The sequence below is a fragment of the Callithrix jacchus genome, chromosome 5 (assembly GCF_049354715.1).
Source record: "Callithrix jacchus isolate 240 chromosome 5, calJac240_pri, whole genome shotgun sequence".
NCBI classification, from domain to species: Eukaryota; Metazoa; Chordata; class Mammalia; order Primates; family Cebidae; genus Callithrix; species Callithrix jacchus.
Window position 1 is genome coordinate 77137821 of NC_133506.1, and position 22663 is coordinate 77160483.

A 22663-nucleotide genomic window follows, 5' to 3' on the forward strand; every position below is an offset into this window, starting at 1 on the left:
TTCCTCCGGAAGTCGGAAGGAGCCGCTCTGTCCGTCCCGCTCGATGGTGGCGCGGTTGCATAGCTGGTAGTTAAGGGCCTTTCAGCCGCGGGGCCGGCGCACGGTAGGTAGTTCCTTGCGGCTGGAGGCGGGTTCGGCGCGGGCTGGGCGGTGCTATGGGGCCGCAGGACCGTGGAACCGCGGAGCCCTGGGAAGGGGGTTGCCTTAGGGATCGAGGCTGCGCGGCTGGGCCGAGGCCAGGCAGCCCCGAGCACTGGGGGCGCCCCGCCTTGTTCTCAGACTTAGGTGAGCGCAGCTGGCTTCTCGCCCCGGGGACACCCACAGCTCAGAAGAGAGAATACTCTGCCTAGAGGCCCGTGGGACTGGGCAGCCCCCTTAACCCTATTCTCTGGCTAGCTTGTCAACCTCGTCCTGCTGGCCAAGAGGAAGTGCAAGATTGCTGAGTCCTTTGCATCCTTGATATAGAAACCGACTCATTAGAACTCCAATTTTTAACTTAAAAAAATTGCTAATTATGATAATTTGAGTAGTTAGGGTGGCCTGGAAGGCTTTAAATGCCCAGCACTTCTAGTCATGTAATACTATAATGTAACCTGATTAATAAAGCATAGCAGTGTATAAAGAAGTGTAGACGGCATGATACCTCATCCCTTAACTTCGTCTTCTTGGGACCCAGTTTCTTAAAATACTCTCACCGACTACCTTGCTCCCTACAGTTTCGCGATTTGAAGTTTGTTGATGGGTTCCTCATCTGGAACTGCTTATGTTACGTGGGTACATCCCACGTAGCATATTAATGAGGCCAAGAGCATTCGCAGGTTTTTCGTTCTTGGTGAAAGTCTAACTTCATTCCGTCTGCCTTTATTTATGTGTCAATATCTGCGATATTAATCACTCCCTCCCTGCCCCTACCGCGGTTTTGCTCTTTTTGCCCAGGCTGGAGTGCAGTGGCGCCATCTCGGCTCACTGTAACTTCCGCCTCCTGGATTCAAGCGATTCTCCTGCCTCAGCTACAAGTCATTGGCCCCCACACCCGGCTAATTTTTTGTGAACTTCCCAGCACCATAATGTGTTTGCTTCATTTTTGTTCCAGACTCTTGCCCCTTGTGCCTTACCCCTAACCACAGACATTTCCTGCCCCAACTTTCCTTTTCTCTTTGTGCAGTCTCTGCTTACAAAAGGCTCGCTCACCCACCTTCCTGCACCCTTAGGCTACAAGCCTCTGTTACAATAGTTTCTCTCAACAAAGTCTCTCTTTATTAATCTCTGGACTTCCACTGCTGCCCCCTTCACCTTTGACAATAGAGTGAAGGAAACATGTATTTCAGAGTAGAGCTGCCTTCTTTCTCAAGTTCATTATTGATGCTTGAAGGCTTTCCACAGGGAACTTCAGCCTTCTGCCAGTCTTTATTAGAGAAGTTTTATTACTATGAACTTGTAGCAGCTTTTCAGCAATTAAGCATCCCTGGGTATGGGAAGCCTCAGGCAGATGGATCACTTGAGCCCAGGAGCTTGAGACCAGCCTGGGCAACATGGCGGAACCCCAGCTCTAAAAACAAACAAACAAACAAACAAACAAACAAAAAGCCAGGTGTGGTGGTACATGCCTGTAATCCTAGCTGTAGCTATCAGGCAGGCTGAGTTAGGAGGTCACTTGAGCCCAGGAAGTTGAAACTTATTTTTGTGAGAAACTTATGATTGCGCTACTGTACTCCATCCTGGGGAATGGAGCCAGACCCTGTCACAGAAGAAAAAAAAAAAAAAAAATCTCTTATGCCTAAGGTGGTTTTTACAAAATGCTGGCTGCTTATCCTGTACCATGACTTGATAGGAATTTTGAGATAAACTTTTATAAAGTTTTCTACATTATTCTCTTCTATTAAAATGTTGCAGTAGTTTCAGTTATCTGAGGCTCATTAGACAATTTTCAGATATGTAATTTAAAAATCATTTTCTTAACACACATATAGTACTTTATGGTTTACAGAGATTTACAAAGTAATAGTTTACTGTGATCATAACTCAGTTGAATCTCACAATAACCTGTTGAGGGTTATTTTGCTCTAGGAAGCATGAGGACTATAATTCAGTTCTGGGTCTTTAATTTCATAGCTTTTGGCACTTCATAATACCTCTTTAAAACTTAGATAATGTAGCATATAATAAATGGTGCAGGCAAACTTTGAAAACAAAGTTCACGAAAAACTTGCCATTCTCCTTTCTGTTCAAAAGCAAAATATCTCCTTAGGTCTACTAATTTTTCCTCATTTGATTTTCTCTAAATTTTTGAAAAAAAATTTTTTTTTTTTTGAGACAGAGTCTTGCCGGAGTACAGTGGCACCAGGCAGGAGTACAGTGGCGTGATCTCTGCTCACTGCAACCTCCATCTCCTGGGTTCAACCAATTTCCCTGCCTCAGCCTTCTGAGTATCTGGGACTACAGGCGCACACCACCAGGCCCCTGGATAATTTTTTTTTTTTTGGTATTTTAGTAGAGATGGGGTTTCACCATGGCCAGGATCGTCTGGATTTCCTGACCTCATGATCCACCCACCTTGGTCTCCGAAAGTGCTGGGATTACAGGCATGAGCCACTGTGCCCGGCCTGAATTTTTTTAAAAAAAAACTTTACATATACATTTTTAAACACACATAAAAGTAGTTAGAATAAACCTTACCTACCCATTTCTAGCTTCAACAATTATCTTCTCACTGATATTTTTTGTATCTGTATTTGGTAGAGAGAGGGGGCTATTTTGAAAAAATTTCCTGACATTAGAATGCTTATTAATTCTAAGTTTCCTCGCTAGAGGTGGTTTTGAGTTTTTGATCTCTCTGTTCACCAGGACCAATCTTTCTGATCTCCCCCAGCATCTCCCTGAACCATGAAAGGAAAGGTTGAACTAGCCAGAAGAGTCAATTCCCTGCCCACCTGGTTCTTTTTGCCCTACCTTACTCACTTCTGATCCTGTCTGTCCCTGAATACGTTTGTGAAATCTGAAATGCCCCCAAGTCAGAAACTTGAGCACCAACGTGAAGCTCAAAGGAAGTGCTCACTGGAGCATTTCAGATTTTGGATTTTCAGATCAGAAATATTCAACTAGGCCTGGCGCAGTGGCTCATACCTGTAATCCCAGCGCTTTGGGAGGCTGAGGCGGGCAGATCACCTGAGGTCGGGAGTTCAAGACCAGCCTGACCAACATGGAGAAACCTGTCTTTACTAAAAATATAAAATTAGCCGGGCGTGGTGGCACACCCCTGTAATCCCAGCTACACCAGAGGCTGAGGCAGGAGAATTACTTGAACCCAGGAGGCAGAGGTTTTGGTAAGCTGAGATCGTACCATTGCACTCCAGGCTGGGCAACAAGAGTGAATCTCCATCTCAAAAAAAAAAAAAAGGAATGCTCAACTATTAAGTATATTCCAAAATCTGAAAAAATCCGAAATCCAAAACACTTCCGGTCCCAAGCATTTTGGATAAGGGGATACTCAACCTGCCTAAATGGCTGCCTCCTTACCCCTAACTTTACTTTTAAAAGCTGTATGTATTCAGCCCTTTGGGTCTTTCTTTTTACCCCAGAACACATTTTTATTTTGAAGTGTGTGCCCCTTGGTGCTTCTCTCCACATTGCTTAACTTTCCTTAAAAATTGACAATTCTTAGGATAGCTTTGAGTTTTTCTAAACTGACCTGTGTTCCAGTGGAAGGTGTATTTGAGAGGCTTTTGGTATCAAATGACAGAAAATCAATTTGGTTTAGCTTTAAGCTCAGGAGAATTTATTGCCTCCTCCTCATCCATTAGTTAGATATAAACTGTGAGAAACTTATTTTGGGTGACCTACCCACCAAGGAAGAGAAAAGACTCATCCCGACACAAAATAATGCATAATAGGAATCTTTTACAACATAACATACAATGAATGAATGTCATATATAGCTTTCCAAAAAAAAAAAAAACTTAAAGTTTTGATAGAATTATTTGGTGTTTGTGGGAGAGGGGTTTTGCATCTGTGTGTGTATTTAAAATGAATATGTATTTCTCAACACTCAGCAATTATTCCAGGTTTAAATTTGGCTTTATTAGCATTAGAATCCCTATTTATTGGTAGGATACTACCCTTTTGTCAATTGTTACTATTCTGAAAGATAGAGACTATCATCTGTTTTACAGAAGAGAAAACAAGCATTTTAGAGGCTTAGTAATTTAGACCGAAGATTGTTGGATTCTAAAGCCCATGTACTTTTTCCTGTATCAAGCTACCTAATGAATTAACCTTTAAGTTTAATATTCTCTATCATTTTCTTCAGTGAAATTGGGAAATTAAAATGTTTATAATTTAGTTACTATTATTATTTTTTTACTTTAGTTTATTTAGAAACCTGTTAGGAGGTTATGGATGATAAACCCAATTCTGAAGACCTAAATGAGAATTCAGAGCATCTTTTCTCCTTTGGAGTTATCGCAGATATTCAATATGCTGACTTGGAAGATGGCTTTAATTTCCAAGGAACCAGGCGGCGATACTACAGACATAGTCTTCTTCACTTACAGGGTGCCATTGAAGACTGGAATAATGAAAGCAGCACACCCTGTTGTGTCCTTCAGCTTGGAGATATAATCGATGGATATAATGCACAGTATAATGCTTCAGAAAAGTCCTTAGAAGTTGTTATGGACACATTCAAGAAGCTTAAAGTTCCAGTTCATCATACATGGGGAAACCATGAGTTCTATAACTTCAGGAGAGAATATTTAACACACTCTAAACTTAACACAAAGTTTCTAGAAGACCAGATTGAACATCATCCCAAGACCATGCCTTCAGAGGATTACTATGCTTATCATTTTGTACCATTCCCTAAATTCCGGTTCATTTTACTTGATGCATATGACTTGAGTGTCTTGGGCATGGATCAGTCTTCTCCAAAATACCAGCAGTGTATGAAGATACTGAAGGAGCACAATCCAAATATGGAACTGAATAGTCCTCAAGGTGAATTATTTCTTTGAGCTGAGAATCTAATAGATTGTCTTTAAATTCTTCAGCTACCTTTTATTCAGCAGGAAGATGGACAATTAAGGTAAAAGTATACTGTCACTTGTTCAGGGTCAGGATTTCTCACAGCCTGCTCTCACATGGATTGGTTATAGTTCATTCAAGATTGAAAATCAAACAGATATTTTAAATGCCTGTACTAGGCCAGGCAGTTTTTCTAGGGCTTGCTATTCAGAGCTGTAAATAATACTAACAATACCACTTTTTTGATGCATGGAATGGAGGGAACAAACACAGTAAATGGGCACGGCAGATGATAAATGAAACAGAAACAAGATTATTTCTACGGTCATAAGTGCTACCAAGGAAATAGAGTATGATGTTATAGAGTGTTATCGAAAAGGATTAGGGTTACTATTTTAGATTAGGTGATCAGGGAAAGCATCTCCAAGGAGAAGGATATTTAAGCCAAGACCTAAATGACAAGGAGGAGTCTTCCTTGGAAAGAATGGGCATAGGGATTTAGCAGACAGAGGGAAAAACATGCAAAGGCACTAAATAGACTAAGACTTGAGCATTTTTGAAGAGTACAGGAAAAGGCCAGTGGAGTACAAAATGATTTTGGAATGTAAACAGAGCCAAGAATATGTAGTGACTCAGTGGACTTAGTAAGTTTGCATTTTTAATATAATGGAAAGCCAGCCAAGTTAGTAGGGACTGTCAGGATTAGGAGTGAGATGCAGTGTGATTCATTTATATATTTTTCTAAATGCTTGTGATTTCCTATTTTAAGTTGATTGTTGCTAATCAAATATTCCTAAAGAAAAACAAGCATCCTTACATTAACTAGATTTGAATGTCCAAATTAGGGGAAAAATGACTTTTGATGGGTCTAAAATTACTGAATTCATTTCAGGACTTTCTGAGCCCCAGTTTGTCCAGTTTAATGGAGGATTCAGCCAAGAACAGCTAAACTGGTTGAATGAAGTGCTTACATTCTCTGATACAAACCAAGAAAAGGTGGTGATTGTGAGTAAGTATTTAAATTACCTGATTACACTGACATTTTAGAGATTCGGAAAAATTAGGCATTAAAGCATACTAACAATATTTGTGTTTCGACATCCTCCTTCTATAAAATGGACACTTAAAAAATTTTTATTCAGAAACCACCTGAATGTAAGATGAACATTTAAGGATGAACCAAGAAAGAAACGTAAATAACAGAAACATCTTGCCATATATGGAGCCTGTGAGTTGGCCCTTTAGGTTCTAAGTCAAATTTCCTCAAGTGAGGTCAGTTTATGAAGTAACTTCTTTTTTAAACATTAATATTATTATTGAAATCATTGTAGATTCACATGCATTTATAAGAAATAATTCAGAGAGGCCAGGTGTGGTGGCTCAAGCCTGTAATCCTAGCACTTTGGAAGGCCGAGGCGGGTGGATCACAAGGTCAAGAGATCAAGACCATTCTGGCCAACATTGTGAAACCCCGACTCTACTAAAAATACAAAAATTAGCTGGGTGTGGTGGCGCATGCCTGTAGTCCCAGCTACTCCGGAGGCTGAGGCAGGAGAATTGCTTGAACCCAGGAGGCGGAGGTTGCAGTAAGCCGAGATTGCATCACTGCACTCCAGCCTGGCACCTGGCGACAGAGCTAGACTCTGTCTCAAAAAAAAAAAGAAATAATTCAGAGCAATCTCTTAGCTGTTTTGCCCCGTTTCCTCCAATGTTAACATTTTGTAAAACTTTAGTATAATATCTCAAGTAGAATATTGACATTAATACAAAAATAAAAACTCCAAAAGTTTGGCTTTCTCTAAGTTTTTTTTTTTTTTAATAAACCTTTTCTCCATAGGAGAAGCAAGAACCAAAAGGTGAAATGACTTCACCGTGATAACTAAGACATAAAAATTGCCAAGAAACAACTCAAAATTAAAACATGTTGAATTCAGCCTGACTAACATGGTGAAACCTCATCTCTACTAAAAACATGAAAAAATTAGCAGGGCATGAGCCTGTAGTCCCAGCTACTTGGGAGGCTGAGGCAGGAGAATCGTGTGAACTGGGAAGCAGAGGTTGCAGTGAGCCGAGATCATGCCACAGCACTCCAGTCTGGGTGACAAAGCGAGACCCTATCTCAAAAAAATAAAAACAAGCTGAATTCTAATGTATGGAATCCCGGTTGCGATCAGCTTAATAAAGGAGATGGCACACTAAACAATTTATTAGTGGAAGTCAATACCAGGGCTTGGATCCTTTCCTCAAAGTAGGAAGCCCTGAGCTTCTTAAACTCTAATGAAGTAATTTCAAAGTGAGAAATTCAGTTCGGGCCCATACCAGATCTCAGCTTTAGAGACCTGCCTATCAGCAAAGTGGCCACTGAACAGAGGCCACTGCTGCCTAGATGCAGCAAAACTGGTACCACAGGATGTGTGGTACAGGCTCAGCTGGCAGTGCGCACTTTCCATTCTCTAGCTGTGCCTCCCACATGGTCACAAGGAAGTTAGATTTACATTATTTTCATTTAGAATTGTTTTTAGTGGAAACACTGCCGTCAGAGATTGTAGGAATCTAGGGGTGCTTAAAACATACATATGTGGATGTGCATGTGTGAAAATGCATACACAACTGAATTTGAATTTGCAGCATGGCTGGGAGACTTGGTTTGGAGGTTGAGATTAGAGCCCTTGTTTTAGAATTAGATGCTGTGGGATAATAGTTTAGAAGGCTGGACTGAGAGCCAGAAGGACAGGATGCCATTCTGGCTCTTGTTTTTATGAACTGTGTGGTCCTGGGCAAATAGCGAACCTGCAAACGGCAGTGTTCTGAATAGTGTATCTAATGAAATTATGAATATGAAACCCCTTTGAAAATGATAGGGCATTCAGAGAGATAATTAGATAAAACTATATTTCTATCTATAAAGGTAGTTTTTCCTTATTAATCTTCCACTAATGGGGTAAAAACACATAGATGGAGCAGAAGTGTTTCTGCTCCCATTGGAATACCAAGTGTCTTTTAAAGGTTGGAAGAGATGTGCACCCTCGGGTTGTTGGAATGATGTGACTCCCTATGGCTCTATAATAAGTCATCTGAGTAGGATAATTCTCGTGTCTGCTTTTAAGTTTTCCACTGCCAGCCTGTACTGGAGCTGAAAGGAACCTAGAGATCATATAGCAAAACTGTTGAATTTTAAAGATAAAGAAATTGAAGCCCAAAGAGATTGAAGCATAGCACAGTCACGTAGCTACTGACAGCACTGTGATAAGAATCCATGCTTTATGTCTCAGTCTCCTTTCCTATGCGATGCTGGTTTCTTCCCTTTTTTTATTCATGGCAGTACACCTATCTGATTTAGCAGTCTCTTAAGTTTCTTCTACTATTTGCTGTAAGCTTAAAAACTGGAAAAGCAAACTTAACAACTGCATAATTCAAGTTTTCTTTAGTAAAGTTTAAAAGTTAAAGTGTAATAGATTTCTTAACTTTGATTGTGGCTACTCCAAGGTCATCCTACTTTTTGAATTTTGGCTGGGCATTTGGAAGGACAGAATTGCCATTAGCTGAGATAGGGGACACTGCAGGACGAGAGGTTTGAGTGGAGAGGACAGGTGTTCAGGTTTGGAACCTGTTAAGTTTCAGATGCTTACTAGACATCATTCGAGATGCTGAGTGGCCAGTTCAGACATCAGAAGTCTGAAATTCAGAATAGAGATTTGGGCTAGCTATATAAATGTGGAAATTGAAAGAGTATTTAGATGACATTTAAGGCGTGTAAATCACTAAGAGATCACGAACGCATTAGGTATGAATAGAGAAGTCACTCTAACTTCAATGGCCACTAATTTCCAATCCCCTGAATGCAGGGACCAAGCATTCAGGCACTCCTGGTAAGACCTTGGGGAAATGAGAGGAAACCAGCAAAGGAGATTGGAAATTAGTGGCCATTGAAGTTAAGAAAAAACTAGAAAGACACCACTAGGAAAAACAGTGGTGTCTTGAGAGCTAAGTTTTTCAGAGAGAAGGGAACAACTAATTGTGTCAAATGCTGCAGGGACTTGATAGATGAGTCAGTATGGCTTCCAGATACTCACATGCCTTTGGATGCTTAGCGGTAATCAGCGCATGTAAGCACTTTTTAAAAAAAACTTGTATTAAAAATAGGTATTAAGCAGAAGCGTGTTTACATTTTAGAATAAAAATGAACAGTAATAGAAAAAAAGTGATTTAATGGGAAGATGCAGTGTGAGCTGTGCTTCAGAGTGAGTACCATGGCCTGATGTATGGTATAAGCTCATAGATGTGTTGCCGTTAGAAATTCGAAAATCTGCTTCTGCATACTTCCTGTGGACTCCAGAGTAAATCTTCTTTGTTTTAACTCAGTTTTTCATCTGTAAAGTAGGTATGGCTACCTTGATGTAATGGGTGTTTAAAATCCCATAAATCAGTTCTGAGACATTGTTTATATAAATGGCACATAATCCATGGTCCATCCCTAAATGTTCGTTCATTCATTCATATTTACATTTTCATTTTTCAAGGTGGAGTCTTGCTTTGTCACCCAGGCTAGAGTGTGGTGGTGTGATCTTGGCTCACTGCAACCATCCCTTCTCAGGTTCAAGCAATTCTTCTGCCTCAGCCTCCTGAGTAACTGGGACTACAGATACCTACCACCATGCCTGGCTGATTTTTGTTTTTTTAGTAGAGACAGGGTTTCACCATGTTATTGGTTCTGAACTCCTAACCTCAGGTGATCCTCCTGCCTTGGCCTCCCAAAGTGTTGGGATTACAGACATGAGCCACCGCACCCGGCCTGTTCTTTTATTTGGTGTTACATAATTCTGTGTATATAACATTCACATTTAAGGAAATCAGTGGGATTGGATTCCAGCACAGCATCTGCCCAATTTCTGGCTGCCTCTGCAGACTGTCCTACATAGGACACCCTCAGTCTTCCTTGGTGTTTGGGCAACTTGAGATGACGTAGGTCTCAGAGGTTCAGGTTTTGCTTCTACAGCAGCTTGTCACACGTCATGTGAACTGTCTCACCCTTCTTCCATGCTTCAGAGACGTAGCTGTAGGTGGCCTAGTGTTTTCATGGGTGTGAATTCCCTCTCGTCACTTCATTTGCATAATGAGGTAGCAATTTTTTTTTTTCTTTTTCTGAGTGCTAGCTTTTAGCCATTTATTTTTATAGAAGAGAGGTTTCTTAATTGGCTCATAACTCTTCTTTTCTTTAACTAACAGGCCATCTTCCCATTTACCCTGATGCCTCTGACAGTGTGTGTCTGGCCTGGAACTACAGAGATGCCTTGGCAGTCATTTGGTCTCACAAGTGTGTGGTGTGTTTCTTTGCTGGTCACACCCATGATGGTGGCTACTCTGAGGATCCTTTTGGTGTATACCACGTCAACCTAGAAGGAGTTATTGAAACAGCTCCAGACAGCCAAGCTTTTGCCACAGTTCACGTCTATCCTGACAAAATGCTGTTGAAAGGGAGAGGCAGAGTTCCAGACAGAATTATGAATTACAAGAAAGAGGCTGGGAGTGGTGGTTCACGCCTGTAATCTCAGCACTTTGGGAGGCCGAGGTGGGTGAATCACCTGAGGTCAGGAATTCGAGACCAGCTTGGCCAACATGGTGAAACCCCGTCTCAAAAAGAAAAAAAAAAAAAAAGAAGAAAGAGCCTTCCATTGTTGGTCTTAATTTATATTAACTTGATAGAAAACGAGCTTTGTCTTTGTTCCCCCAGACAAACAAACAAAAAAAATCCTGGGTCTCATTGTTTAGTATTCAGCTTGTGTAACAAAATGTATTCATAGTTTCAGTGTGTGTTGGTTGATAAAGTATTCAGAAATGTCATTTTGGATAAAGTATCCATTGTAAGTTAGAAACACAGTAAACTAGGGAGGAGACTGAGCAGGGGTGTATAGTCCTCATAAAGGGCTTATAGTCCTCATGAGGGATTTTATTTGGCCTAACCTGATTTTTTAACTTTTTACAAGGAGAATGTATTCACGTTTATTAACTATGTAACTTCAAGTTCACCATATAAGCTCAGGTAAACTTTTTCCGTTCACCCTGCTGTGTAACTGAGCTTTGGAGAATTTTTGCTCAGAACACCTACACTTGGATTTTTATAAGCTTGTTTTCCCATTTTGTAAACAAAATTACCAACACATATTTCACAGTGAGTGTGTGGCGCTCCCATCCCTGTAAGAAGGGCCTTCAGAAAAATCATATTGTCCTCTTGTGATTCGTAGGACAAGTGGCAGTGCAGCCGTGTGCCAGCCAGCTTGGTCTCTTTGGGTCACCAACTAGTGCTGGGTGAACCTACAGCAGGTAAATGAATTTACACTGACTCCCTTTGTACACTAATGGGAGATGCTTAACACCGTTTTCATATATGTTAAGGCTTATGTGCAGAAACACTAGATGGCAAATGGGGACTACTCAGGTGTGGAGAAAGATTGATAGAGCGCCCAAAACATAATAAAAAATAAGCATGCCAGTTGAATACATGGGCACTAAAGGGGTATAAAGGAGTATTAGCTTTCTATGGCTGCTGTTAGAAATCAAACCTGGTGGCTTAAAACAATACATTTGTTCTCTTGCAGCTTGGAGGTCAGAAGTCTGAAATCATTTCCGCTTGGCTGAAACCAAGGTATTGGCATGGCCATGCTCCCATAGGAGGGTCTAGGAAGAATCCTCTTCCAGCCTCCAGAGCTGTACTTTTGCATTCTGTGGCCCACAGCCCCTTCTTCCATATTCAGAGCCAGCAGTGTTGCAGCTTCAAATCTTTTACTGTCATCTCATATTCTCTGCTGTCCGTAGTCAGATCTGCTTCAGCCTTTGTCTTGCAAGGACACTTGTAGTAACCTTTGGGACCCAACCAGATAATTCAGGTAACCCCCATCTCATGATGGCTTAATTACATCTGCAGAAATTATTTTGTGATATAAGGTACCATAGGTTCCAGGGATTAGGACATGGATATAGTTGTTCAGCTGACCACAGAGGTGACTATAATGTACTTCTGCACTCATAGACCTTACCATGAATTAAACAGACATCCATGATTTAAATATGTGAAATTTGTGGTCACACAAAGGACCAAGGGAACATGGAAGATTACTTTTGTTCGAAGGGATTGGGGATAACATACAAAATGAAGAAAAATGTCTTGAATAAGTAGAGAAGAGTATATCAAGAAGAACAGCAAAAGCAGAGGCATCAAAAGGTATGCTGAAATTAGATGTGGCAAGTCATGCTGTGACGATTCACCAAAAAGGTGCCAGGTTGGAGGCAGGGGGATATGGCAAGAAATATGGCAGAAAAGGACTGGCTGGGGCCATATTACGGAGAGCCTTGAATGATGAGCCAAGAGTTAGACTTTAACTTGCCAGATAGTATGGAGTCCTTAGAGCTTTCTGAGCTGTGTGAAGTAGAGAACAATGGAAGAAAAATGTGGAGGTGTGAAAGATTTTAGCAATAGAGGCCAGGCGGGTGGCTCATGCCTATAGTCCCTGCACTTTGGGAGGCTGAGGTGGACAGATCACTTGAGCTCAGGTGTTCAAGACCAGCCTGGGCAACATGGCAAAACCCTGTATCCACAAAAAATTTAAAAAAATTAGTGATGCGCACTTGTAGTTGAGGCTGAGGTAGAAGGATCACCTGAACCTTGGGAGGTCAAGACTGCAGTGAGCTGTGATTATGCCACTGCACTCCAGCCTGGGTGACAGTGAGACTTTAAAAAAAAAAAAGATGGGGGCTGTAACTCTCTCTTGATCTTCTATTTCAGTATATTACCCAATCCCTGCTCCCCTCTATTTTAATCATCTGCAGCCCTCTGTAATATTTCTGAACACTTTGTATCTTCAGAGTGCTCTTACATTATCTAGATTGATCCTTGCAACTATATGAATAGATCTGGTATTAATCCTATTTTATAGATAAAGAAATACCCACCAGGGGGGTTATATATTTGCCCAAATTAAATAGTTACAAAGGTGAGTAGTTAGAACTTGCATTTAAACTTCTATTCTCTAGCTTTTTCCACTACATTATGACACAAGACCCTGCATAAAGGCTTCCAGAAAATATCAGACTGTTTCTCACTTGTCCCATCCAATCTTATATCAAATAAATTGTATGCAGCCTTAAAAAGTTATTTGGAATTTTTAAAAACTCTGTTAGCCCAAATTACCTGAAATAAACTCCTGAAAACTGGAGTTTATAAAATATTTATAATGTTCCCCTAATGTTTATAAAAAATTGACTGAAAACACTCATTTTAAAAATGAAATTCTTGAATTTATTTAAATTACTGTCTTGCAATGAGTTGGCCAGGAGGACCGCATTTCCTTGTTAACATATATGTAGACCCATGAGATAAATGGGAAAAGTGTGATTACAATGGCAATAGCCAATTGAATTCTTCCACCAGCTGGATTCCTATAAAGACACAAAAATTATTATAAATAAAAATCCAATAAAAAGTATGGATTGCTTTGGAAAGAAGTATAAAGACTGACTTGATAAAACACATAGTTACATTTTAGTATGTTCTCATCTCAGTTGTTTTATAGAAATATAACATTAATTTGTAGAAATTCTTTATATATATACTAAATGTAAATCCTTGTTTATATGTGTTACAAATACCTTGTCCCACTTGATGTCTTTTGAGGAACAGAAGTCATTGATTAATTTGACAATGGTAAAGTTGATCTTTTCCTAATGATTTTTGAGTTCCATTTAAGAATTTCCCTCACCAAAGCCTGGAACGTATTCTATTTTCCAGTATAAGCTTTATTGTTTTGCTTTTTTATAATCTGTGATCCCCTTGGAATTGATTTTTATGAAAGTTGTGAAGGTAGGGTTCACTATTTTTCCAAGTGGATATTAAATTTATCTAAGCCTATTTATTGAAAAGACTGACTTTCTTTGCTACCTTGAAGTACCATCTTTGTCAGAAGTCAGAACTACGGATGTATAGATCTGTTTCTAAATTCTACTCTGTTCTATCATTTTATTTATTCATCCATTTGCCATTATATGGTTAGCCTTCCAGTTATTTCGGTTTTCTTCAGTTTCTCCCTTAATGTGTTACAGTTTTCTGTGTAGAGATTTTGCTGTCTCTGCTAGACTGGTTCCTAGGGAGTTGAGTTTTTGAATGTTTTTATTAATGGTAATTTTTTGTTTTATCACTTGTTATTTGCTGATAGAAATGCAGTTGATTTTTGTATCCTGATCCAGTGACCATACAAAACTCACTTATTCTAGTAATTATTTAGATTCTTTTTTATTTTCTATACATGTCACCCACAAATAATGAAAATTTTATTTCTTCTTGTCTAATCCTTGTGTACTTTATATCTTTTTCTTGCCTTATTTTACTGGCTGGGACAATAGCTAGGATGGCATTGAATAGAAGTGGCAGTATGGCCAACCTCATCTTATTCCTGATCTGAGAGAGAAAGTTTTCAACTGTTTACCATTAAGTCTCAGGCTTTAGTGCAGATATCCTCTATCAGGGTTAAGTTCCCTTCTACACTCACTTTCTAAGAGTTTTTAACATGAATGGATGTTGAATTTTATGAAATGCTATTTCTGTATGGATCTAGAAGATAAGTTATTTTCATTCCATTAATGTGGTGGAAAACATTGGTTGTTTTTTTTAATGTTAAACTAACTTTGCATTCCTAGAATAAACCAGACTTGGTGGTTGGGTTATACATTGCAGGATTTGATGTGTTGCTTAGGAATTTTCCATCTGTAGTCATGAGTGAGATTACCATGTAATTTCTTTCTTTTTTGTCATGTTCTTATCAAGTTTTGATTATCTGTCCTCATAAAATTAGTTGGGAAGTATTTCTTCTTTTTCTGTTCTCTGAAAGTATTTATTGAAAGTTGGTATTCTTTTTTTCCTTAAATGTTATGTAGACTTCTCCAACTATAAAATTCAAATTATGAACTCAATTTCTTTAATAGTTATGGGACCATTCTGAGTATTTCTTCTTGTGTAAATGTTGGTAAACTGTATTTTTTCAAGATATTTGTCTAATTTATAGTTTCAAATTTATTGGTGTAAAGTCTTCATAATATCCACTTATGATTTTTACAATACTTATTAGATACATAGTAGTATTCTTTTTTATTCCTGACATTTGTTATTTGTACTTCCTCATGATCTTTTTTTCCTTTTTGTCTTGTCAGTCCTTATCAATGTTATAAATCATTTCAAATAATCAATATTTGACCTTAATTCTCTATTTTTATGTTGATTTTTTTATTTCACTGATTTCTGTTTTTATATTTATTTTCCTCTTGTTTCTTTGGGGTTTAACTTGCTGTTCTTTTCCTAATTTCTTGAAATAAAAAATTCCTAACTCCTGGGAGCTTAAAAAATAAATGTACTTAAGGCTCTATGTTTCCCTCTAAGCATGATTTTTAGCGGCATCTCACACTTTTTGATATATAATATTCACCTTATTCAGTTCAAAATATTTTCCAATTTCTATTGTGATTTCTTCTTTGACCCAAGTGTTATTTGAAACTGTATTTCCTAACTTCCAAATATATAGGAATTGCCTAATTATCTTTTTGGTAATGATTTCTAGCTTAATTGCACTGTGGTCAAAGAACATACTCTGTAGGATTTCAGTCCTTTGAAATTTGTTGGCACTTATTTCATGGCCAAACATATAGTCATTTTGTAAAATACTCGATGTACTCTTGAAATGTGTATCCTGCCATTATTGGTTTCTTAATATGTGGTTAAAATATTTTATATCATTATTTTTATTTTTTGTGTTTGTTAGTAACTGAGAGAAGTGTGTTAGTCTCCCAAAATGACTGGCTTTTTCCATTTTTCTTCTTAGTTTTGTCAATTTGTGTTGTATTTATTTGGTGGCTGTGTTATTAGGTCCATACAAATGTAGCATTGTTATATCTTCTTGATGAACTGAACCTTTTGTCATTAAAAAGTGTCTTCTTGGGCCGGGTTTGGTGGCTAACACCTGTAATCCCAGCACCTTGGGAGGCTGAGGCAGGCAGATCACAAGGTCAAGAGATCGAGACCATGCTGGCCAACATGGTCTCTACAAAAAAACACAAAAATTAGCTGGGCATGGAGGCACACTCCTGTAGTCCCAGCTACTCAGGAGGCTGAGTCAGGAGAATTGCTTGAATCTGGGAGGTGGAGGTGGCAGTGAGCTGAGATTGCGCCACTGCACTCCAGCCTGCTGAGAGAGTGAGACTCTGCCTCAAAAAAAAAAAAAAAAAAAAGTGTTTTCCTTTGGCATATTAAATCTACTTTCTAATATAAAATTGGATTTGTTCTTCATACCATTACACCAGAGTAAATTCTAAACAGATAAAATATTTAAATGTACAAATGAAACCATACAGGTATTAGATGAAAACTTAGGTAAGTTACTTTACGACCTGAGAGAAGGTTTTCCTAACTATGACTCCAAATTCAGAAGCAATTAAGGAAAAGAACTGGTAAGTACAATTACATAAAATAAAAAGATAAAAAAATAAAAGACCTTTTCATGGCAAAGCCTTTGCCTAAGCAAAGTGAAAGGAAAATAAAAAACTGTAAAAAAATCTTTTCGGCTTACATCACAGACGGAGCTTCTAAAAACAGAAAAGACTAACAACCTTAGAATCAGGTTAAACCTACATTGCTCAGAGATAGACCAAGATTTTTTTATAGAAAAATAAATACAAATGGCTCCTAACCACTTGAAAATGTGCTCACTTTTGCTCTTAATAAGAGAAATGTAAGTTAAAACTACCCCTTTTCTCAACTATCCGATGAATAAAAATTCAAGGTTTTGATAATATACTCTGTTGGCAAGGCTATGGGGAAACAGACACTGTTAGCCATGGCTGGGGGGGATGCAAAATGGAGGAGCCATATGGAAGAATTTGGGAGTAAATAGAAAGTTTTTTCTTTGAGATGGAGTCTTGCTTTGTTGCCAGGCTGGAGTGCAGTGGTGTGATCTTGGCTCACTGTGACCTCCGCCTCCCAGTTCTGGCGATTCCCCTGCCTAGCTTCCTGAGTAGCAGGGACTACAGGCACACGCCACCACACCCAGCTGTTTTTTTTTTTTTTTTTTGTATTTTAGTAGAGACTGAGTTTCACCATGTTGGCCAGGATGGTCTCAATCTCCTGACCTCGTGATCCACCCACCTTGGCCTTAACTATCTGATGAGACAGAGTCATGCTCTGTCTACTATCTCCATAGCAGAGGACTGGGTGATTAAACTATAGAGCTATCAGCAGAATAAGAAAAGTTTTTCTATACTATAGAATGATCTCCAGGATATAAGTGGAAAAGCAAGTGGAATACAACTGTATACAATACACTGCCAGTTACCTAAGGTAAGCAGGAATAGAACTAACTGCACACATTCGCTCCACTGAAAAATCATGGAAGGATAAAGTATAAAACTGAAAGAAGTTTTCCCTGTAGGGAAAGGGAAGATACAGGGTTAGGGGGCTGGAGAAGCTACATTTCTTTTGTTTTTTTTTTTCTTTCTTTTTCCACCTGGTTTTACTGGATAGATTTCTTTTACTATATCTTATTTTATAGATTTGACTTTCAAGCCATGCAGATATTTTACATAACTATAAAATAGTATATTTTTAATACAGTTATCCCTAGAAATAAATGAACCTATGTATTCAATTGGTGGCATTAGCATACAGAACAATTATGCCCAGTAATTTGAGTGTACATCCCTTAGTAGGTTACACTCTAATAAACAAAAACAAAAGAACCTGTTTTCGTTAGTCATATTATTATTTTGAGACTGCATTTGCATTGTAGAATAAATCAAATGGGTGATTATGTTGAGGTCACTGAGGCTAGAGAGTTTGCCACGATTAAAAGGAGATACAGATATAAAATGTCCAATAAGGTTAATGAGAACGGGTGCCTCTGAATTTGAGTAGTTAGTATAAACTCATATAACTTTAAATGTATACATGTACATATATATGTACCTATGTATGCATATACCTTTACGACATATATATGAATTCATAAACATTGCAAACACTGCTGATTCCAGGTCTGTGGCGTAAAACATGATCCTGGGCATAACATGCACTTTCTGGCTTAACATCTTGTCATACCAGAAAGCAAGGAAGCCATCAAAGATTTACTAGGGTCATGTCAGAAAGAATTCAGGAGCCAACCTGAGTAAGTGCCACTGGCCAAAAATGGGAGGGTGTGAGCATCAATAAAGACAATAACGGTCATGGACTGAAACACATCAAATATGTTTAAATTGGCCAGATGCAGTGGCTCACGCCTGTAATCCCTGCACTTTGGGAGGCTGAGGCAGGCAGATCATGAGGTCAGTGGTTCGAGACCAGCCTGGACAACATGGTGAAACCCTGTCTCTACTAAAAATACAAAAATTAGCTGGGCGTGCTGGTGTCCGCCTGTAGTCCCAGCTACTCAGGAGGCAGGAGAATTGCTTGAACTTGGGAAGTGGAGGTTGCAGTGATCTGAGATCCTGCCACTCCACCACTCCAGCCTGGGTGACAGAGTGAGACTCTGTCTCAAAAAAAAAAAGTATGTTTAAATCCATGACTTTTTAATGGTACTAAACAAAAATAAAGAAACAAAACTCGTTGGTCACTTTTGGAGAATGCCCAGGTAAGAAACAATACATTTTAAAAACTGGTAACTAGGCTGGGCGCAGTGGCTCATGTCTGTAATCCTGGCACTTTGGGAGGCTAAGGTGGGTGGATCACCTGAGGTCAGGATTTCGATACCTGCCTGGACAACATGGCGAAACCATATCTCTACTAAAAATACAAAAATTGCCCGTAATCCCAGCACTTTGGGAGCCAAGGTGGGTGGATCACTTGGCTAGGAGGTTAGGAGTTTGAGACCAGCCTGGCCAATATGGTGAAATCCTGTCTCTAGTAAAAGATACAAAAATTACCCGGGAGTGGTGGCCTCCAACTGTAGTCCTAGCTACTGGTGAGGCTGAGGCAGGAGAATTGCTTGAAAGTGGGAGGCAGAGGTTGCAATGAGCCGAGATTGTGCCACTGCACTCCAGCCTGGGTGACAGAGCAAGACTCCGTCTCAAAAAAAAAAAACCACACACACGCACAAAAATTATCCAGGCATGGTAATGTACACCTGTAGTCTCAGCTACTTGGGAGGCTGAGGCAGGAGAATTGCTTGAACCTGGGAGGCAGAGGTTGCAGTTGCAGTGAGCCAAGATCATGCCACTGCACTCCACCCTGAGCAACAGAGCAAGACTGTCTGAAAAAAAGAAAAGGAAAAAAAAGGAAACTGGTAACTAAGGGAGAGAATTAACTTTTTTTCCTTTCATTTTATTCTGATGATCTATACCTTGGAGTAGCCAACAGATAAATAAGTGGACATTTCTCTTTATAGTTTTCCAGCTCATAAACAAGTAGTGATATAATTAGAATATCACAGTTTTGCAAACCAAACCAACTAATGGATTTAGGCAATACTCAACAAAGACTATTAACATCACAGATAAGCAGCTGGGTATTATGTATATTATAATGGGAATACATAACATCATTACTTAACATGAAGTAATCAATAATAATGCCAGAATCTCATCAAGTCTTTAGATGTAACAACCAATTTACAGAAAACATAAGGCGCAAAAGGACAAACATTTAAAACTCACAATACTGAAGTTATTCCTTCATTTTTTGTATGATGATGGTAGAGTAGTTTTTAAGCGCTTATCTTTTAGAGATACATTCTGATATACAAAGGAAACAATATGATATCTGGGATTTATTTCAAAATAGTTTAGCAAGCCAGGCACGGTGGCTCATGCCTGTAATCCCAGGACTCTGGGAGGCTGAAGTGGGTGGATCACTTGCAGTCAGGAGTTGAAGACCAGTCTGGCCAACATGGTGAAACCCCGTCTCTACTAAAAACACAAAAATTAGTCAGGTGTGGTGGCACATGCCTGTAATCACAGCTACTTGGGAGGCTGAGGCAGGAGAATCACTTCAATCCGGGAAGTGGAGGTTTGCAGTGAGCCGAGATAGCCCCACTGCTCTCTAGCCTGGGGAACAGTGAGACTCTATCTCAAAAAGAAAAAAAATAGTTTGCAGTATGGCGTGGATAAAGTTTAGATAATTGTTGAAGCTGGGTGATGAGTACATCTGATTCACTATATTAATCTCTCTGCTTTTATATATATTTGAAAATCAAAATAAAAAGTTAAAATCAAAAAATTAAAAATATTTATAAAAAGTTGTGGTTTTTTTCCTCTAATAATTGCCTTAAATTCTACTTTGTTGTTAAAATTGCAATACTGGATTTCATTTGGCTGGTGTTTGTAAATGTTTTTCATCTTTTGACTTTAATCTTTCTATATCAGTATAGTTAAGGGTCATCTTTTGTAAGCAGTGAAAAGTTGGGTTTTAAATCTTTTTATATATTTTGAAAATCTTTGGCACTTAACTGAAATCTTTACATTTAATGTAATTTCTGATATCTCTGGGTTTAAATCTATATCTTAACACATGTTTCCTATTGGTCCTCATTTTTTTCTGTTTCCCCTTCCCCTTTTCCTGCCTTCTGTACTCATTTTAATGCTATTAGTGGTTACTCTAACAATTACAACATGAATCCTGGACTTACCGAAGTCTAATATAAATGGATACTTTCACCTCTTCTCACACAATTAAAGAACCTTAGAAAACTTAAATTCCGTTCACTGTTTTCCAGATTTTATGATACTGTTGTCATGTATTTTTATCCTAGGTATGTTTAGTTAACATTCATTGATATGTACACACACATTTATATTGCCTTTGCTCTTCATTCTTTCGTGAATCTCCACGCTTCCTCCTGAGATCATTTTCCTTCACCCTGAAGAACACCCTTTAGGCTGACAACTGCCTATGACTACAATGAGCCATGTAAAAAACTACGGTTTTCGTGGACAACAGTGACCATGAAACTTTTAAATAAACTATTTTTAGCTTCCCTTAAGAAAAGGGAAGATTTCTTTCAAAAGATCCTTTTTTTTTTTTGAGACAGGGTCTTGCTCTGTCACCAGGTTGGAGTGCAATGGTGTGATCAAGGCTCACTGCAACCTCCGCCTCCCGTTCAAGTAATTCTACTGCCTTGGCCTCCTGAGTAGCTGGGACTACAGGCATGTGCCACCATGCCCGACTGATTTTTGTATTTTTAGTAGAAACAGGGTTTCATCATGTTGGCCAGGATGGTGTCAATCTCTCGATCTCGTTATCTGCCTGCTTTGGCCTCCCAAAGTGCTGGGATTACAGGCGTGAGTCACCACGCCTGGCCAAAAGATTCCTGTTTTTACTTGTATGGCAGCATGTTCACTTACTACCTGATTTTATCAGCCTTGAGGATGTGATTTTAACCAATGAGTTGAATACTTACTTTGAGGAACTGCAGCACAGGATCATCCACGCTGTAATAATCACCAGACCAGACAGCTCCCTATAAAATGGCATACATTTCAGATTTTGGAAGTGGCTACAAGTGAGATGCATATCATCACATTGTCTCCATGACCACCTGATAGTGCATTCTGATTGCGTGATGCTCCCTCAACATCTGTGGCATCTATAGCATAGTTTCAAGTCTGACCATGATTCATAAATTACTTTTTTTCAGATAATTTAAAGCCTTATATGAAAATACATTTCATCTTAAAAGGCAGATATGAGATCCCCGACTATGCCCCAATTTATAAGTGGATCACCCCAAAATGAATATTTTTTAAAACCACAGATATATCACTTTTTTCAGGTCGCTGGAAGAAACAATGCAATTAAGAAAATCCCAGATTTGATCAGTCACTGTTTTTACATTTTTAAAGAGGCTTCCGTGTTAGGCAGAATGAGCTCAAACCAATACATAATCTGTATACATCCTGCAAGAGATTGGGTCACTTCTTAGGGGAGAGGAATGACTTGTAGTACAAATCAGACTAATAATCTGGGGGTGGGTGTATGCTTCTAGATACATGTATTACAAGAACATATCTTTTACACAGAATAAAAAGCAATCATTTCAGCCGTAGTACCACTAGAAGCCCACCCTGAGTTCACTATAACTCATGGGCTTCATGCTGGAAATGATTCAGCTCATCTGGTCTACGTTCTCAGCTGTAGACCCAACCTATAGATTGGCTCTCCAGTTTCTAAAGATTGGTGCTTATAGCAAAGAATCACCTTTTCAGTGATGTTTAACTTACAGGTCTATGAGTTTTGTTGTTGGCAGATGTCAGTAGGGGTAGAAAAGAAAGGAAAGGACCTGTTCGTAAGCCCACGGAGACAAGGGTGGGAGGAAGCAAAGGAAGAGGTGATAAAATAGGTGCCAAGTGGGCTGGGCACAGTGGCTCTTGCCTGTAATGCCAGCACTTTGGGAGGCCAAGGTGCGGATCATGAGGTCAAGAGATCAAGACCATCCTGGCCAACATGGTAAAACCCTGTCTCTGCTAAAAATAAAAAAAAATAAAAAATAAATTAGACAGGCATGGTGGTGCATGCCTGTAGTCCCAACTACTTGGAGGCTAAGGCAAGAGAATCACTTGAACCCAAGAGGCAGAGTTTTCAGTGAGCCGAGATCATGCCACTGCACTCCAGCCTGGCAATAGT

General features: G+C 39.2%; 2 protein-coding genes across 12 annotated transcripts in view; one reads left to right on the forward strand and one right to left on the reverse strand.

Moving 5' to 3' along the window:
- The first annotated feature begins 29 nt into the window (after positions 1 to 29).
- On the forward strand, positions 30 to 15428 carry ADPRM (ADP-ribose/CDP-alcohol diphosphatase, manganese dependent). 7 transcript variants are annotated; one of them, XR_004743229.3, is made up of 6 exons: positions 30 to 103; positions 4366 to 4992; positions 5912 to 6028; positions 10246 to 10588; positions 11262 to 11340; positions 11616 to 15428. XR_004743229.3 is itself a non-coding variant. In XM_008996513.5 (5 exons), exons 2-4 carry the CDS (start codon positions 4392 to 4394, stop codon positions 10563 to 10565), a joined length of 1038 nt encoding a protein of 345 aa, XP_008994761.1. In that variant the 5' UTR covers positions 30 to 103; positions 4366 to 4391; the 3' UTR covers positions 10566 to 10588; positions 11616 to 15428. The 7 variants fall into 7 exon arrangements, 4 of the variants coding, with proteins under 4 accessions (XP_008994761.1, XP_008994765.1, XP_008994766.1 ...); XR_013535584.1 differs by having other exon boundaries at positions 5912 to 6024; XR_013535583.1 differs by lacking the exon at positions 11262 to 11340 and having other exon boundaries at positions 5912 to 6024.
- TMEM220 (transmembrane protein 220) overlaps positions 13290 to 22663 on the reverse strand; it is an 18478-nt gene continuing 9104 nt past the window's right edge. For 2 of the 5 annotated variants that reach the window (XM_002747908.7, XM_002747907.6), the window contains 2 exons: positions 21441 to 21500; positions 13290 to 13452 (listed from right to left, as the gene is read on the reverse strand). In XM_002747908.7, coding sequence (XP_002747954.2) covers positions 13317 to 13452; positions 21441 to 21500 — 196 coding nt within the window. In that variant the 3' untranslated portion in view covers positions 13290 to 13316. Of the gene's footprint in view, positions 13453 to 19169; positions 19296 to 19542; positions 19951 to 21440; positions 21501 to 22663 lie in introns of those variants that run through there. The other 3 variants (XM_054255850.2, XM_054255851.2, XM_035300042.3) reach the window with 3 other exon arrangements.

Bases quoted from the DNA above. Each gene is read 5' to 3' on its own strand.
- ADPRM (XM_008996513.5), top strand. From the start codon at position 4,392: ATGGATGATAAACCCAATTCTGAAGACCTAAATGAGAATTCAGAGCAT. The intron at 4,993-5,911 runs GTGAATTATTTC...AATTCATTTCAG, and splicing joins GGAACTGAATAGTCCTCAAG to GACTTTCTGAGCCCCAGTTT. The intron at 6,029-10,245 runs GTAAGTATTTAA...TTTAACTAACAG, and splicing joins AGAAAAGGTGGTGATTGTGA to GCCATCTTCCCATTTACCCT.